Below are 18,549 nucleotides of genomic sequence, written 5' to 3'. Positions count from 1 at the left end.
GACAGCCTAGGATGCTCGGCACATTGTCCACCCATCTTCCTCCACATAGGTTCTCTCAGTCATGTGCACTGGACCCTTTTTGGTACCGAGTGAAGGTAATGGCCATGAAGGAGCACAGCTGGTCTCCATCTGCTGGCACATCTGCTGCCCTTGAATGTCTAATTGCTGAGGAGATGAGGAGAGAGGGGCCTGAGAAAGGGACACTGATGGGATTGGTGGGGTGGTGGGGAGAGCACCAGAGGAGTAGGTGAGTGTGCAAGAGAAGCCAGGGGTTGGAGGTGGGGGACAGCGGATGAGATAGAAGGGAGGCTTTCAAAGGAAGGAGAGCAGAGTCATGCCTTCACCAGCTACTTCTCCAGGGACAAGTGACTGCCTTTCACCTGAGACTATAATGATTTCTCACAATTCAAAACTGGAATCATTGAAGTCTCATCCTGATAAAGAAAAGTGGGTACTTCAATTTGCTCACCAAAGTGGCACCATCACGTGGAAGTAATATAAACAGAATTTAGAATTAATTTATATTGGTTGAAAGTATGCTTCATATCCCCCCTCCCACTTCTAAGGACTGCCTTCATTTCAAATCCGAATTAATAAAATGAGACTTTATCAATGTTTTAATTTAGTAACACTTCAAATGTGCAGAATTCAAATATAGAATTCAAAGGCTTAGTACTTCTTCAGATTCCTATTTTATTACTCCTGTTCCAGTCAAAGCTTACTTATTTCCCTATCACCGCCTTTGCACATGTTATTTCCTCAATTGTACCGTTGGGTCTTTGCAAATTTCACTCCCTTGCATCTCACAGAAAGCCATCGGACAATCACGTTTACCATGTTGTTTGGTACTCAACATAAAACCCAACCTCACCCCACCCCACAACATAAAACCCAACCTCACCCCCACCCCACCTCCAGGAGGCCCTCTCCAAGAACTCTTACTGACTCCTTTGTTCTGGAACTCTTAGGTGCTTATATGAAATCCACTTTATTAAGCTGTTCATATAGCTGATACATTGTGCTTTGTACTATCTCTGAAATAATCTCTTTTGGGGAGGTTCTTCTCACCACCTAAAGACTCCTAAAGGGTAGGGACTTCTCCAGATCCAAGTGACAAACTTTCCTGTACATGCACCGGATATGTAGCATAGGTGATGCTTAATAAAGGCTTATTTGCTTCCAGAATCTCCGCCTACCCCTGTTTCTTCTAAATGTTTTTCCAGACAGGTGCAGGGTTCTGCAAACCTTCGGGAAACACCAACAGTCCTAAAGCCTGAGTCATGTCCTTAGTAATGGGCCCACTCTCTTCCTCGTTCCTGGGATAACAAAATCCACCAAACTATTTCTAAATTGTTTACTCTGTTATTGCTTGTTAATCCTCAAAAGTGTTTCTATAAGGAACTTCCAGAAAACCGAGACTCAGAAGGTTGACTTACCCACATCTTAGAGCCGGTACAAAGCAAGACAGGAATTCGAATACAGGTGTGTCTGACTCACGACAGTGGCTCAATGTCCTCTGGGCTACAGTGACTTTGCTAACAGCAACGGTGAAGGAAGTGATCCTCAAACTGAAATTTTTTGAGAAAAAGAGAAAAGGAGAAAAGGGAGAAAGGAAGGAAGAAAAAATGGTCACCCAGAAGGCCCAGCTGGAATGAGTGGCACCCTATAAGTACTCCAGATGTCCCCTAAAGGGCATGTCTATGTCAGACTTCTGTCTACCACCCAGTACCCGCACCCTGGCCTCCCCTGGGAGTGAGAGTCTGGCAGACTCTCAGCTTCTGGCTGGGTCTTAAATTTCTGGGCTCAGATCTGAGAGAGGGCTGAGGATAAGACTTGTTTGGAACCACGTTTTCTGATTCTTGCCATTCCCCCTTTAACTCTTGGGTTCTAGACTCTTCAGTTACTCTTCGTGGCAGACATCCTTTTTCCTTTACCTCTTGTACGCACTGGTGGGCGATGAGGAAAAAGCACCAAACATTCTTAAGCGGCTCTTTCCCAGTTATTTGAAAACTAATTTTATAATAATAAACCACTGGTAATCAGTTCATACTCCCAACACAGTATCTCTTAGATGTCAGTGTAGGTAGTAAACTTGCTTGTCATTAATTTACTATATTGGAGATAATAACACAGAGGCCCTCTCCTTGCAGGCCAGTTGGGGGGGGGGGGCGGATTGCCACTCTTAATCTTTGGGGATATTCTTCACAAAATTACACCAGAGGGCGCTAGGATCACGCCGCCCCAGCCAAGCCTCCGGCTCTCCAAACGTGGTAAACAAGTCTCCCAGAACTGGTTTAAAAGAAGTGGGGGGAGGGGATAGGACGTCAGGAAAAGTAAGGAACTAAGTCTAAGTATTGCCCAAGCAAGCATCCCGAGAACATATCCCAGGGTTGTTTCCCATTAAAATCTGGCATGAGAAAAGGAAGCAAACAGGGTTTCAAATCAACGAATGGGACAGAGGGTAGAAGGCCGGACTGGGGAACCTGTGGAGGCTATCTCTGGGAAAAGAACTGACTAAAGGACACACTCTGCAAGCAAATTTTCTTTATTATTATTATTTTTAACCACGATGCTAAATTTCCTAAGCTTTTATTTATTTATTAACGTATAATGTATTATTAGCCCCAGGGGTGCAGGCCTGTGAATCTCCCCGGGTTTACACTCTTCACAGCACTCACCATAGCACATACCGTCCCCAATGTCCATAATTCACCACCCTCTCCCTCCCCTCCCCAACCCTCAGTTTGTTTCCCTAAGCTTTTAAAAATAAGCTTCACTAATGTTCCAATCAATCTGGAGAAGAGAGATCCATACATATATGGAGAATAAGGAACAAGATTTATCTAGGAAAATCCCAGATTCATGAAATAATGAAACTGGGGACAGATGATTAAATAGGCAAAATGTTCTCCAAAGATTCCTTTAAAGAGAACCTGACATAAAGTATCCCCCGCCCTTTGTTATTCGCAAAGAGTATATAGAATGTCCACTCTGTGGGAGACACTGGACAAGCCACCCTGTAGGATTTGGAGGTAGACTGGCTGGCCCCCTCAGGGAGCGCTTTGCTCCGTGGGAAGGAGAGGGATTGCACGGGTGTGGCGGTGGGGGCCCAGGAGAGCACCCACAGCAGACTGGAGGAAGGAAAACAGAAAAGGCTCCCAAGGGAGTTGCACCTGGGAAGTGCACTTGGCTGTGAAGTACCGACCTAGGGTGACTTCAGCAAGCTACTGCAGGTTATGGGTGCCTTGGCCTTCTCATCTTTCAGAAGGAGGTGCAGATTAGTTCCAGAAGTGCACGGCTTTAATTTTCTCAGTAGGACTTATTTCCCCATGGTGTTAGCGAAGATGGACTTAACTCCTCAGGTTCCTACTGGAGTGAAGATTAGGAGTAGGGCTCAAGCCCAACGAAACTTCCATGGTAACACACACTTTGGGAAATGGAGTGTTCCCTATATCCGAGTGATTTCAAGGGGCCTTCAACAAACCTCAAATTAGGCTAAAGAACAGATAGCTGAGACGTGAGCTTCTCAGTTTCCTAACCTGAGTTTAAGAATATCAAACAATCAGTCTGGGGCCATACCATCCTGGACACACACCCCATCTCGAGGAATCTGGGAAGCTCGGCCAGGTCAGGCCTGGTTAGTACTTAGATGGGAGACTATCAAACAACCAGGAAGGATATAAAGAGCAATTCTTCTGTGTTCAGTGTTCGGTACTGAATTGAAGGAAAACCTGGTCTTTCCTTCCTTATTTATGGAGAGTGAAATTGGAAAGCTTGGCCAATGGTAGCTTCTCTCCAGAATTTGGTTTAAGAGTCACGATATCAACTTCTTTGTTCTTTTTGTTGTCTTCTCATTTTGTTTTAAGATTATACTATGGTCTATTCTTTGGGAAAGAACCGGTGTTGTTTTATTTAAAAAAAAAAAAAAAAGTATAGTTTACAATTCTGGGTTGGGTTTCCAGGGTGTTACTCAAGTTTGGGTCTCAGCTCTGTTTTTTGAGCCTGAGCTAAGAGTTTTGTTAAATGCTTATTGAAATCATTCAAATATAAGGAAAACTCCACTTCCCAAACTGCCTGTTAGGGTTGAAGGTTTGATTATGTTTGAGCCCTACCCCCAATCCCGTCTATGATGAGTGCAAGACAACCACACAGGCCCTAGGAAGGCACTTCCAGACCACTAGATTAAGAAGTTTACAGGGTTCCTGGGTGGATGGGTTGGTTAATCATCTGCCTTTGGCTCAGGTTGTGATCCTAGGGTCCTGGGCTCTCTGCTCAGTGGGGAGCCTGCTTCTCCCTCTCCATTTGCCTGCTGCTCTGCTGGCTTTGGTGCTCTCTCTCACTCTCCAATAAATAAATAAATAAAAATCTTTAAGAGCTTTACAACTGGCAAGTGGGAATCGGACCTTTAGGAGAGAGAGAGAGAAACTGAGAGAAGAGCTCACAGACAAAGCCCACCCAAGACAAGGCCTTTATTACAGGTAGCAGGACAACACAGAAGGGGAGCTCTTCGTCCCTAGCTCTTCCTGTAGATTCGGAGCAAAAAATGTTTACCTGTAATACTGCTTTCCCACTCCACTCACCTGTTGGACATAGCTACCTTATTCTAAGAGAGAAAAACCTGACTTCAAAGCACATGTAACAGAACCGCCCCCCATCAGCTCTGATACTCGGTGTACCAAGAGATGGAACAGTTCACCGGTTCAAGTATGCTAATGCTCTTTTATGGCGAGGGTGGAAAATGGGGGCGAGTGGCAATTTAGGGAAGGGGGAAGAGAACAAAGGTCAGCAGACACAGCAAAGTCAAACTGAATGGCACAGGCAGTCCTCTTTTTAACTTCTCTAAAAGGACAGTCTGGGTTTCTGGGGGCGAACCAGTTAGCTTCTTCTGCTTTTTCTTCCCCTCATACTCTTTAAAGCTTCCCTGATCGGACCCCAGACTCATTTGGGCCCTAACTGGGCTGGTTTTAGTAAGGAGGGGGCCGACCAAGGACAAGGCCACTTGTTCCTTCCTGAAAGACTCAGTGGTCATGTATTACGTTTCTAACCCTCACCAAGTACGCCTCTGGTCACATGAATGGATCAAAGCAAAAACATTTGCATTCTCAGAAAAGCAGCTCAAAGCACATGTTTTCTTGATGGTGCCGCTGTCATTTCTGTGTGATCAACAAACATCACCTATTGAACACTTACTCCGGACACTACTGGGAGATAGAAAGATGGATCAGTTGTTCAAGGCAGTGAAGATCCCTAGCAAGTGAGACCACACAGCAAAATATAATCCCATAAGTTTTAAAAATTGCATTTACTTCTTGCTATCCTGCTTTCTATTATGCTTGCCACCTGCATCTCAGAATCTGGCGGTGAAGAGTTCAGTAGAAGGCTCTAGTTTTGGCTGAGGCAGTTGGGCAACTGAAAACTACCATCTTTTAAAATAAAAACATTACCTTTCCTCTCCCCCACTTCCCCTCAACTCGGGACTGAGTCAGAATGTTGTATTTCATGGGTTGTTACCGGGAAAGAAAGAATCCAATCTCTTTGGATTACCTTGACCTATAATAATTATAATTACTGTTTTCCAAGTTTACCATATGCATCTAGTGTATGTGCTTATCAGAAGGAATCCTTAAAATACAGTTACAACAGTTAACAGTTATCTCTATTATGTGGGCAAGAAAACTGTGGTTTCACATGGATGAGAAAGCTAACACAAAGCTGGTAAGACGTGAAGCCCGGATTTGAACGGGTGTTTGTCTGACATGAACCCCAGCCTTTAAACATATTGTAATACTTCAACATACAGCACTCAAACTCAAGATGGACCCTCTTAAGGGTTTGCAAGGAACTCTACCCAGGGCAGAATGTCACCTGTCTGAAATATACCAAAATCCCCTTTGAGGTGAAATTTGCATCTGTCACTTGAAAGCACTACAGTGTCAGACACTCTGGAAGGATGGTGACCAGAGAAGCCAAGTTATGTGTGTGTGGTAACATTTCTTTTCCATAACTGTGGTACGAAAAATAACCACAAGAACAAACTTCTTCCCTTCCTCTTCCAAAGGCAAAGAAGCCTGCTTCTTGGTCTTCAAACAGAAAATTCTCCAAGTCTCAAACCTGGGGCTCCTGAAAGATGCCATAAAGACTAGAGACCATCAGGGGGATTTCAGGCAAGAAAAAATACTCAAGCAAGGGCACTGGTAGCAATGAAAATATGGTAGGTGTGCGGGCGTTGTGTGTGTCTCTATACTATACAGTTATTATATATCTGTTGACAAGCATGTATTTCAAGATTGTGTTCACAGACACGTTTTCTCAACCATCATAGCAAGGCTGACAGGAGGAAGGTGTACCGATTCGAATTTTCCAGATTAAAAAGAAGGCGCGATAAATTCCTTGAAAAGGAAACCAAAGCATTCCTTTCAAACATTCTAAAATTTGGACGTACCCTGGGCTTCCAAGGGGCGGGGGGAGCCGCGAAGACCTCACTTTTCTTTCAGCTGTCTTTGGGGAACAGTTCGCACCCAGAATTTCAGATCTGGTGGGCGACTCTAAAGGTCCTCTCTCCAAGGGCTTTATTTGCAGATGAGGAAGCCTGGGCCCAGAGAGTCGCTGAGAGACTAGTCTCAGAGTGTCCGAGGCAGAATCCAACCGGTCCCCTGACCGTTCCTGTGCCCGCCCGGATCCTCTCCAGGGCAGGACCTAAGCACAGCGTGTGGAGGACTGAAGGGAGAACGCACACTGCCGTTCCCTTCCCCAGCCCCACGGCGAGGGCAGGCGGGCGGGCGGGCGCGCTGCAGGCCCCGCTCCCGCAGGCCCTTCCTCGGGTCGCCCCCTCGGTGCCCCACCACCGCCCCGGCCGCGGCCCCCGCTCCCGCACCGCGCCTCAAACCAGACGCCAGCGCCGAGGAGGGCTGCAGGTTCTCTAACAACAAAAGGCAAAACGACGTCCCCGGGGATCAGAACGTCCTTAGGGAGCCTTGGGGCCTGCGGTAGGACCTCGAAAAAGACAGGCCTCTCCTGCAAAACTATCCAACCTGAAGGCGGCAGGGGCGGAGGCCGGGCGGTGTGCGGGGCGCCTCGCTCGGGCCCGGGGGTGGGGCCTGTGGGGTCGGCCCCGGGCCGGCGGTGGGCGCGCCAGGGCTAGCGGCAGCCGGGGCAGGCGGGGTCCTTCCTGGCAGGAACTCGCCTGTCCGCGCGCCGCCCGCCTGCCCTTCCTCCGCTCCCCTCCCCCCGCAAGCCCCCTCCCCCCGCAAGCCTCCTCCCCCCCAAGGCCCTTTCCCTTTCTTTCTTTCCCGGCCCTCGAGTCCCCACCCCGACGGCGCCGGCTCCACCGATCGCCCAATGGCAGCGGGGCCCGGGCGCGCATCAGTCGATCCGCCCCGGCTCCCGGCCGCTGGGAGCCAATCAAGGTGCCGGGGGCGGCCCGGGCAGCGGATAAAAAATGCGGGGCAGCCAGCAGCCCCGCAGAGCCGAGAATGGGAGAAGAGTGGAGCTTCTGAGCAGCACGCCGGCCTCCTCTCCTCACCTCACCTCGCTCTCGAGGCCTGCCCGTCCCGCCGCCTGCTCGCCGCCCAGGTAAGCGCGCCGCCGTCCCGGGGGCTGGAAGTGGTGCGCGCCGCCCCTGCAGCCCCCGAACACCCTGAGCCCGGCCTGCCGACCCCGAGGCTCGGGGCAGCCCCTTGCACCTCCCGCCCCTACGGTGCTCCTCTGTCCCCGCGCCCTCCGCGTGCTCTCGCCGCCCGCGGCTCCCGGAGGCTCTGGGCTGGCGATTGCGGGGTGCGCTGCTCGCCGGGCTCGGAGGAGGGCGGGGAGTTGTTTTGATCTCTTTCGCCGCTCTCGGCCCTAAGCGCCGCCCCTGGAGGTCGCTCTGCGAGGCGAACGGTGGAGCCGCTGCTCGGGCCCAGCGCTCCCACCTCGGCGGTGTTGTGTGCGCCGCGGTGGCGTGGCCGGGTGGCCCCTGGGAGGCTCGCTCCTGCTCCGCGGTGGCGGGCCTTGGAGGATCGTCGTGGTTTGGAGGCTCTCTAGACGCCTACGCTGAGGCGAGTGGCCGTGAGGGTCGTTGGTACGGGCCGCTCCTGCGCGGGGTCCCGGGGGCCTTGCACTGTGACTGAACAATGGGGAGCCCGGGCTGCGGTTTGGCCGGCGGGCGCCGCGGGCGGAGGGGCCTGGCGGGGCAGAGGCAGCGGCGGTGTGCTGTCCCTCCCCCGCGACATCTCCACTCCCTCCCAGCCTCGGCCCTCGGAGGGATATGGCCCCCTCGGCCAGGCCTTGAGATCCAGACCCGGGCCCGAGGGGCAGGGCGCCGACTTTAGGGACGTTTTAGTGGGAAAGGGGATTTCAAAGTGGATTATCCCAACTGCCCCGGGGGCGGGAAGCGGGTAACCCCCCCCAGCCGCAAATCTGCGAAGACCACCAACAACGAAGATGAAGACGAAGAAGGGGAGTCGCGGTCCTCGGAGTCCCCCTCCAACTGCTTCGGCTTCGTCGCCTACTCGATGAACTCCGGAGAGAAATCACGAGTCAAGATTAAGACCGTGACCCACCAGCCCTCGTATTCCTCCTCGTCCCGATGCGATCCCGAACGCTCCCTGACCCCTCCTTCTCCGTCTCCGTCTCCCTCGCCCAGAAAGCTCCGGTGCATGGACCAGCGAGAGCCGGAGAACCAGGAGAGGCGCGAACGCAACTCCAAAAGGAGAAGGGCCAGGGAGGGCTACCCCAACGATCCGATTGACCTTCTGTGGCTGGGGTGAGTGAAGAGTCAGGGAGGAAGACCCCGGAGCCGGAGACAGCTGCAGAAACCGCTAGAAGGGTGCCTCGGTGGCTCAGTCAGTTAAGCGTCCAACTCATAATCTCAGCTCACGTCTTGATCTCAGGGTCGTGAGTTCGAGCCCCACCCTGGGCTCCATGCTGGGTGTGGAGCTTACTTTAAAAAAAAAAAAAAAAAAATCTTGGGGCGCCTGGGTGGCTCAGTGGGTTAAGCCGCTGCCTTCGGCTCAGGTCATGATCCCAGGTCCTGGGTTCGAGCCCCACATCCGGCTTTCTGCTCAGCAGGGAGCCTGCTTCCTCCTCTCTCTCTGCCTGCCTCTCTGCCTACTTGTGATTTCTCTCTGTCAAAAAAAAAAAAAAAAAAAAAAAATCTAAAAAAAAAAAAAAAAGAAACCGCTAGAAAGTGCAGAATCCCATTTTTACCCTACATAAACTCAGGGCACCGCGTTACCAGTCGGTAACAGTAGACTAGAATGTTGACATCCAACTCGTCTCACGGAAAAGAGCAGGAAGTCTGGAACTGAGGCTTAAAGGGAAAAAGTGTGGCTGGATATTGGTGGTGGTCACAGGTTGGGGAGGAAGGCTGGAGACTGGGTTGTAGGCTTTGTAGTGGGAGCTGAAGGGGTCAGGTGTTGTTCCTTCCGGCCTTTCAAGGCAGGGGTGGCGGAGGTTTGGGGGATGTGTGTGACCCACGGAGACCTCTGCATGTGCGGTAATACAGAGGGATATGGAAAAGGACCGGTTCTGCAATCCAGTGCTGGAGACCAGACCAAGAAGGTTCTGCTCTTCCCCAAGGGAAGGGGTGAGGCTCTTGGAGGGAGAAGCAGTTCTGTTTTCAGCTGGGCAAACATGGACGGTTGCCCATAGAAACTTAGCCACTGTACTTCATAAAGTTGCCCAAGTCGTTGGAGAACAATGTGTTCCTTTTCCAGCCACTCTGGGCCACTGAGCTGGGGAGAGGGGGGCGGTGTCCAACATTTCCTCTTGCGTTGGGTTTCTCTTGTTTCAGAGGTTTTGTGGTAGTGGCTCGCAGTTTTTAGCGTGCCCAGCTTTTAAAAACCCAGATCTTTTTGTTACCGAAGTGGGAATTTCCTCATTAAAGTTCTCTGGTGGGATCTGAGAATGTCCTTTGCAGATGTAGATCTACCTTCTGAAGTGAGAAGACCCGTGGAAACGATGGCAGTGTGCTTGCTTCTCAGAATCCAACGCAGATCAGCTCTTTGATACTTGGGGGATTTGTAATTGTGCTGCTGTTAGGAAAACCCCACCAGGCTTTTGACTACTCTAGCTAGCTCCCTTGTTTTCTTCTTCCTAATGTCTCAATGTCAATGTGTGGGGGTGCTTTTGGGAGAGGGGAGAACCTCCAAAAAGGGTTTTTCACAGAGGTGCCGGCTAGAATGAAAGGAAGAGACGAGATGGACCCAGACACCATAGCAGCCCAGCCTTTCTGTGGCTGGATTTCACTCATATTGGGAGAGAGAGACCTTCTGCAAATGCTCTCTTTCCGAACTTTAGTGTTTCACCCAGTGCTTTAGTATAAAATATAAAACGCTTGCCCTACCTTGTCTATACTGACAAAATAGAGCTTAGTCCTCACAAGTGTGGATTCTAGCTCAAGGAAGCCTAGAGGGAGATCTGTCTATTACAAAAGCTTAAATCCCTCTGAAAGCAGCATGAAGAAGTATACCGTGGAGAGTGGCTTCCAAAGGGAGGGGACGACATTTCCCACCGGGACTCTTTGCTTTAATTGTCTTTACTGAGTCATTCCTGCCAGAGGATCAGTTTGGAGTTGGTAATCATTTTTTGGTTGGTTCTTCTCAGCAGAACAACGTCCACCATGGCCACCTCCGCGAGCTCCCACCTGAACAAAGGCATCAAGCAGTTGTACATGTCCCTGCCTCAGGGCGAGAAAGTGCAAGCTATGTATATTTGGATTGACGGGACGGGAGAAGGATTGCGTTGCAAGACCCGGACCTTGGACAGTGAGCCCAAGTGTATAGAAGGTGAGAGACCGAGCAGAGTGGGAGCTGTGGGGAGGGGTGGGAGCAGCCTGAAAGCAAGCCACTAGATTTGGCCACTTTATTATTCTGTGTGTCAAGCTTTCCTGAGGCAGGGTTTCTCAGACTTCATTCATTCAACGCTAAGCTCCTCCGCTGCCTCAAAGCGTGGCAACAATGGACCCCTTTATTTCAATAGAATCTTCCATGTAAGCCAGTATATTGAGGAAAAAAGATTAAAAGTCTAGTTGGGGCAGGAGGGGGTTGGAGACTTTGCTGACTTGGGCATCCCCACTTAATTCGCTCTGAGGCATCCCCAAGAACCCAGTTTGAAAACCACTGCTCTAACCTGACTATGCTTATCTACTGTGTAGACTCTGTAGAGTACTGTTTCGGATTCCTATCAGTGAGGTTCTGGATGTGAAGCAGACTCTATGTGAAGTGGTTTCCAAATAGGACTGGCCGATCGTTTGTTTCTGGTTGATTCTACTTTTGGAAATTCTTAAACCACCTGATTGCTTATCATACTAGGGGCTCTTAGATAAGAGTCGTGACCTTCATTTTTCAGTCTAGAGCAAACCATAGCCACCCTCCTGGAGGGGGACTAGAGAAAAAAATATCACCTCTTACCTGCTTTTAGGATGGCTTACTCTTCTGATAGTCACACTGGAGTGAATGCATAAGCATAAAATTAAGTATATGGCGTGTACTTGCTTCATGGCAGGTATTAGACAGGTGCTGGGGGAGGGGGTACAAGGTAAGAGAGTCTGATCTCTCTGCTTTCGGAGAACTCCTAGTCAACTTGAGAGATAAAGAAACCTACCTTTAAAACATAGTGGGGAAAGTTGATAAGTGACCATGGGAGCACCCTTGACAATTTACCCTGCTAGTTATCCATTTCCTTGTCTATAGAATAAGGACATGACTTGAGCTAGAACAGTCCCTAGAATCAGTGGGGAGATGAGTTAAGCAACACAGGTGGCCTAGTAGGGGAATCAGAATCTGTTTCTCTTGTTCCAGTTTTTTAAATGATGATTGACTTCCTGGTTGTCAGAATATTTCAGTTTGTGTCCTTGGTGTCTGGTAGACAGACTTAGGGAAGATACGTCAGGCGTTCCTTGTGTGGTTGATGCAGTGGTCTGTGCAGCTCCCACAGGAAGGACATTAAAGCCATGTGCAGTGGTCAGAGTTTGCATATGAGTAGCAGGAATCCCACATCGCTGACTTTCTGGAAAGAAAGTGTAGATCTTTAGATGTGGGAAGGTTAAGGAAGGGGCTGTATTCTTGTCTGAAAAGCTCTGCATTTTTAAGTTAATTTTCCCTTCTCTTTTTACCCCAGAGTTGCCTGAGTGGAATTTTGATGGCTCTAGTACCTTTCAGTCTGAAGGCTCCAACAGTGACATGTATCTCGTCCCCGTTGCCATGTTTCGGGACCCTTTCCGCAAGGACCCCAACAAGCTGGTGTTCTGTGAAGTCTTCAAGTACAACCGGAAACCTGCAGGTGTGTATTGGAGAGGTAGGGATGCTCCCTCCTTAATCCATGAATGTTGTAAAGGGGAAGTACAGGAGATCCCGTAACCAGTACTGGAAACACTAAACTAGATGAGACTATCTCAGGTTTCGGAACTGTTTCAGGGGTCTGGGCGAGTGGACCTAGATCTCCACTCCAGACTTCCTCATTCATAGGTGGTGTGGTCCGTCTACGCAGGGTCTCCTCTACTGGTTGTGTAAATAAAACAGTGAATTCCTTTAAATCTGTTCACCAGTAGAGCTCCCCCATGACACAGCCCTCCTCCCTGCCTCTAGATTTGAAAAACATGGATTCTGAAGTTGGAATTGTGGGTGTGAATTCTGGATCTATCACTTAACCTGGCTATGAACCTTGGCAAACGATTTATCCTCTGTCCTTAGTTTTCCTGATTTTAAAAGGTGGGGTGGGGGATAAAATCCATCTCCTGTCTGGGTTCACCGATAACCTACATGTGCCTCAAGTTCACTGTATCTGCATTTTTGGCTTTTGCCTGGCGTAGCTGTTGATCCTGATTCTCCGACGATCATCTCGTTACCATAGCAGAAGCCCCCCGTCCTCCCTGCTGTTTAGTCTCCTGGTACGCTCTGCCAGTGCGACTTGTGACGAGTCTGTCCATGCCTGGACCTTAATTGCCTTTGTTTTAGGAGGCAGTACCATTCTGGTAAAGGGCATGAGCTCTGAAGCCAAGGTAGCTGCCGCCTTCCCGGTTCTGCTACTCGCTGTGTAAGCTGGGCAGGCCGCCCGGTGTCTCTGAGCTGAGCTGCGTTTTCTCCGGTGTGAAAGTAGAGGCTTTACTATGTCCCTCAGGGTTGCCAGATAGACTCCTCTTGTGGGTTTTCCATAATGCAGAGGTCTTAAAGTGGTGTTTTGGGATGTAGTTAAGCACCTGATAAGAAGACTGTATTTACTTATTTTAAAGTTCTTTTCCAGCTTAGACATCTCCAGCCGAGCTCCTCTCATTTTAATATTTTACTTCTGTGCTAGGTAGTTTAGCCTTTCATCTTCTCACCTGGAATAGGAAGCCCCCAATAGACCAGTGATTTCTCTCAAGGAAAATTAAAGGTTTGGCTCTAAACGCTTGAGAAACTAGGGATAAGTCTGACTGCTAAAGCGGCTGTCTTGTGCACAGAGAGCTGAAGTGCCTGACATGTGGCACTTGGGAGGTGGCCAGCATGCAGATAAGGTGCAGACCTGCTCTGTTCTGGATCCAGAGTCATGGGGTTTGTTTGTGACCCAGGAGTCTCCCTGCAGATGTATGATTACCGCTTCGCCCATTTTCTTTTCTTTTTAAAAGATCTTATTTGACAGATCACAAGTAGGCAGAGAGGCAGGCAGAGAGAGAGGAGGAAGCAGGCTCCCTGCTGAGCAGAGAGCGTGATGTGGGGCTCCATCCCAGGACCCCGGGATCATGACCTGAGCGGAAGGCAGAGGCTTTAACCCACTGAGCCACCCAGGCGCCCCTGCTTCGCCCATTTTCTACATTTAGGCTGATGGGACACAAAAAAGGTTTATTATTCTGGGTCAGTTCACCTTAGAGTCCACACTTCAGCTTTGTGGAATCCAGAGCCCTTTTCCCCAGCAGCGCTGCAATTCAGTGGATTTGCCCATATGGCTCTAATGGTGCCTTGATTCTTTTTTTCTAGAGACCAATTTGAGGCATACCTGTAAACGGATAATGGACATGGTGAGCAATCAGCATCCTTGGTTTGGAATGGAGCAGGAGTATACTCTCATGGGTACAGATGGGCACCCTTTTGGTTGGCCTTCCAACGGCTTCCCTGGGCCCCAAGGTAAGTTGTCTCCCCGCCCCGTGAGATGGACCTCTTGCTCCCTAGTTGCTTCGTTGCCAAGGACAGACTCCCTCTCCAGAGATGATAGTGATTCCTCATGGATCAGAAAAGCTGTGGGCATATCACTGAGGCTGGCTGAAATAATGTGGAGAAGAGCCTTCTTGTTACCCAAATCTGGACATGGATTTTTATTTTTTATTTTTATTTATCTATTTATTTTTAAAAAGATTTTATTTATTTGACAGAGATCACAAGTAGGCAGAGAAGCAGGCAGAGAGGGGGAGGCAGGCTTCCCACTGAGCAGAGCGCCCGATGTAGGGCTCGATCCCAGGACCCTGGGCTCATGACCTGAGCTGAAGGCAGAGGCTTTTTTAACCCACTGAGCCACCCAGGTGCCCCCGGACATGGATTTTTAGACATTAATATGGAGGGAAACCCTTTGGGTCCATTGACGTTATGGCCAAGAGGAACCCCCCTGCACGCCACCACCCCCCCTGCCTTCCTGTGAAGGCAGGTATAGTGATTCCAGAAAGCAGGTGTTGAGAGCTTTCTGATTTCTGAGTTTTGTGGGAAGGGATTTCTTGGTTTCCTGTCTCTTAACCTTTAATCTTAATGCCTCTGCAGGTCCATACTACTGTGGCGTGGGAGCAGACAAAGCCTATGGGAGAGATATCGTGGAGGCTCACTACCGAGCCTGCTTGTACGCTGGCATCAAGATTGCTGGGACAAATGCTGAGGTCATGCCTGCCCAGGTAAATGATGTGTTCATCTGTAGGACATAGGGGCCAGTGGGGACATGTACTGACACCCCTCATTTACCCAGAACTTAGGTGGGTTGGAATAGAGGTGAGAAAAGAACAGGGTTTGGAGCTTGTGAATTGGGGTAAGAAATTGACATTATTTTTAAAGGCCAGTCATGTTGTTCTCTCTAGTGGGAATTCCAGATAGGACCCTGCGAAGGAATCGACATGGGAGATCATCTCTGGGTGGCCCGTTTCATCTTGCATCGTGTATGTGAAGACTTTGGAGTGATAGCAACCTTTGATCCTAAGCCCATTCCTGGGAACTGGAACGGTGCGGGCTGCCACACCAACTTTAGCACCAAGGCCATGCGCGAGGAGAATGGTCTGAAGTGAGTGCCTTCTCGTGATGGGGTCATCTTCCTTTCTTTGCTGGCATACTTGCCAAGGGTTTGATGTGTTGGGACTAATAAGTAAGCCAAACTTCTCCATTCGTACCTTAGCTCTTAGCACTTGGCTTTGAAAGTTATCTTCTAATTCTCTTGTTTTGTTCATATTTGAAGAGGACCAAAACATACTCTAGGCATAGAATCCAAGAATAGCTATCGGAAAGGGGGACCTAATTAAATGTGTTTGAAAATCTTCAGTATGAAATAACTTAATAACGATAAAAGCATGTGAATGAACTTAATGCTTCTGGGTGGGGCAGGGTCTTTGATTAGGGTCTTTTCATTCAGCAAATACCATCTACTGAGCATCCAGCACCATGCTGAGGCCCTGAGTGGGACATATGGGTAAGAAGGCAGAATTGCTGCCCTTGTGGATCCTTTGATCTGTGGGGACAGCATTTTAGTGAACAGTCTGATAGACGAGTCCCGTCATTCTTAGTTCCATACGTGCACCTGCCACTGAAGGGCAGATTTCCAGGTGCCAGGTTGGACCCCCGTCTTTTCTCCTCCTAGGTACATTGAGGAGTCCATCGAGAAACTGAGCAAGCGGCACCACTACCACATCCGAGCCTACGACCCCAAGGGGGGCCTGGATAACGCCCGGCGCCTGACTGGATTCCATGAAACGTCCAACATCAATGACTTCTCCGCCGGCGTGGCCAACCGTGGGGCTAGCATCCGCATTCCCCGGACTGTCGGCCAGGAGAAGAAGGGTTACTTTGAAGACCGTCGCCCCTCTGCCAACTGTGACCCCTTTTCCGTGACAGAAGCCCTCATCCGCACATGTCTTCTCAATGAAACTGGCGACGAACCCTTCCAGTACAAAAACTAAGTGGACTAGACTTGCAGCCGTCAAACCCCTCCTCATTCTCCATCCTGCCTCCATGTTTGCCCCTCTCTCGACCGTCCTAATAGCTGTAACTCAAAGGGCGGAATATCAAGGTCTTTTTTTATTCCTCATGCCCAGTTAATATCTCTTTGCTTCCTTTGGCCAGGATAGAGGGGTCAGGTTCTTAATCTTTTTACACCCCGGTCCCCCATCTTTTTTTCCCTGTCACTGAAGCTGTCTAGTACATTAGTGGGGAGGGGGTGGGGAGGCATAACCACTGTTTCCAGTTAATCAGGTGTGTTTGTCCAGTAGGCGTAGCAATCCGGACAGAGCATAGTGTTTGTGAAGGGAGGGGGAGGGCTCTTTCTTCCAGGTAGCTGAGTGTTGGGGGAGGGGGGGTTACTTACTTACTCTGGGGTTAGGTTAGGATTTCCCCCTCTTGGTGGGGAGTTCCTCTTGGTGTCAGGTTATAACCAACTTTCTGTTAAAAGTGAGACTTAGGAGAGAGCCAGGCAGAAAAATGCACCCCCGTCCTCCTGGTACAGGGCTTCCCTCACCCAGGTCGAAATGGCCCTCCCTTGAAGACAAGCTCAGCATAAGGATGGATTGACCTACCTTAGAAGAAGAAGTTCTTAACTGCTTGGTCCTTCATTTATAACACAAAGCAGAGTAGTATTTTTATATTTAAATGTAAAAACAAAAAAAATTATATATATGGGTGTGCAGATATGTGTGTTTTTTTTCTAAAGGAGGAAGAACATTCTGGTCACCGGGGAGCCAAACTGGAGACAAATAGTCTGGTTGGAAATAAGGGATCTTTTCTTGAGTGGGGGTGAGGGAGGCAGTGCTTGCAAAGCTGGCTCTCTGGGGCCCTTTGCTGTTCCCTTACTGTCACTGTAGGGTCCTCTGTCCTCTGCCTACTCTTCCGGAGGTGGGGGTGGACACCTGGTCAGGTTGACAGGTGCAGGCACGTTGTGGAAGGAGCGCTCACCTGAGCACCACAGCTTTGGTTTAAAAGACACACATGCCCACACGGATTTAGAAATAAGAGTTGGCTGGTCAACTTGAGCATGTTACTGACAAGGGGTGATTGGGATTATTTTCTGGTGGGACTAGCATGTCACTAAAGCAGGCCTTTTGATATATTAAAATTTTTTTAAAAGCAAAACCAGAAGTTTAGATTTTAATCCTGCTCGTAGGGTTTCTGAGTCTCTTTGTTTTGACAGAATGGCTTGTTGGCTTCAACGGTCCCCTTCCCATCTCCGCTCTCTGAGGAGACGGGGACAGCCTGGGGTCAGAACACTGGTCGTTTTGTGTCCTGGTGTTGATTCTCTGAGTGTGAGATTCTCCTTCCCTTTGTTCAGATTTCTGAGCAATTTCTTTTTCTTTCATAATAAAAAGCAAATCCCACCTTGGTCCCTCCCATCTTCCCTACCGCGTCTGGCTGTTTTCATGTGGTTCCCGTTGGCCGCCCAGGCCAGCCGTGGCTTCCTCTTGCCGTGACGACTTCTAATTGCCATGTACAGTATGTTCAGCGGTAGACAGCTCATTGTAAACAGACTGTTAACTGCCCAGAGCGGCTCTTATAAATCAACCTAACATTTATAAGATCTCTTCTGACTTGATTCTTTGTGTTTCTTTTAAATCCCTATGTGCTTTTCCTTTACTTTCCTACTCGAAAAGGGGATTTTTTTTTTTTTTAAGAGACAAAGGAAGCTCAAGTTTACTTGTTCAAGGAATTTTTAAAAATCTATCCTGAGTCACACAGCCAACCAGTTCTTCCCTATACTTCGGGTGTTGGGAATCTCAGGATGAAGGCATATCCCAGCTGTACAGTTTAGCAGGAGGATACAAACTCCAACCCTCCTCTCTGCTCCACACCTTGGCTTTAATTTACAATGCCACAGCATTGTCTTAAGCACCCCTCTGGCTTAATTTTAAAGCAGCCTGAAACTGTTAATGTGTTACAAAGGCTTCTCATTTCCCTGCTGGTCTTGATTTCACCCTTACTCACCTGCCAAGGGTGGTTCTACATGGCCCATATTGACCTCGTGGCTGCCCTGGTTGAAGCCTTCCAAGGTTGACTGCTCTCAGGGCCAGCTAGCCGGGATGTGCCTTGGACATGCCTCCCCTGGCACTAGCCCAATGAGCCGTTCACGATTACCCCCAAAGCTCCGTGTGACACCTCTGTGCCCTTGTTCTTCGTCCCTTTGCTGGGAAGTTAGTTTTCCTCTCACCTTTCCTGGTGTATCTTAGTTCATGTCCATGCAGGTCCGGTAGGAGCTCCCTCCCCTATAGTGCTGTGCATGTACCCCTAGCCAAAAGCACTATCCTTCCAACCCTTGAAGCTAATGTGCCAGGTATTGTGTGTGATAAGAATTACCGTCTTTAAAAGATGGTGTCCTCTATGATAGTTTGGAAGTAGGTGGGTCCTGTCACAGCAGACTTAG

The 18,549-nt window shown here is 49.3% G+C and overlaps 1 protein-coding gene across 4 annotated transcripts; it reads left to right on the top strand.

Moving 5' to 3' along the window:
- Positions 1-7,420: 7,420 nt before the first annotated feature.
- On the top strand, positions 7,421-17,704 carry GLUL (glutamate-ammonia ligase). 4 transcript variants are annotated; one of them, XM_047704570.1, is made up of 8 exons: positions 7,421-7,572; positions 8,624-8,743; positions 10,588-10,766; positions 12,100-12,261; positions 13,935-14,081; positions 14,706-14,833; positions 15,014-15,213; positions 15,784-17,704. In XM_047704570.1, the coding sequence occupies exons 1-8, from the start codon at positions 7,439-7,441 to the stop codon at positions 16,100-16,102; spliced, it is 1,389 nt and encodes a 462-aa protein (XP_047560526.1). In that variant the 5' UTR covers positions 7,421-7,438; the 3' UTR covers positions 16,103-17,704. The 4 variants fall into 4 exon arrangements, with proteins under 4 accessions (XP_047560526.1, XP_047560525.1, XP_047560527.1 ...); XM_047704569.1 differs by having other exon boundaries at positions 10,585-10,766; XM_047704571.1 differs by lacking the exon at positions 8,624-8,743 and having other exon boundaries at positions 7,425-7,572; positions 10,585-10,766.
- Positions 17,705-18,549: the final 845 nt, after the last annotated feature.

This window comes from Lutra lutra, chromosome 15 (genome assembly GCF_902655055.1).
Source record: "Lutra lutra chromosome 15, mLutLut1.2, whole genome shotgun sequence".
Taxonomy (NCBI): domain Eukaryota; kingdom Metazoa; phylum Chordata; class Mammalia; order Carnivora; family Mustelidae; genus Lutra; species Lutra lutra.
This window is presented reverse-complemented; position numbering and strand designations above follow the sequence as displayed.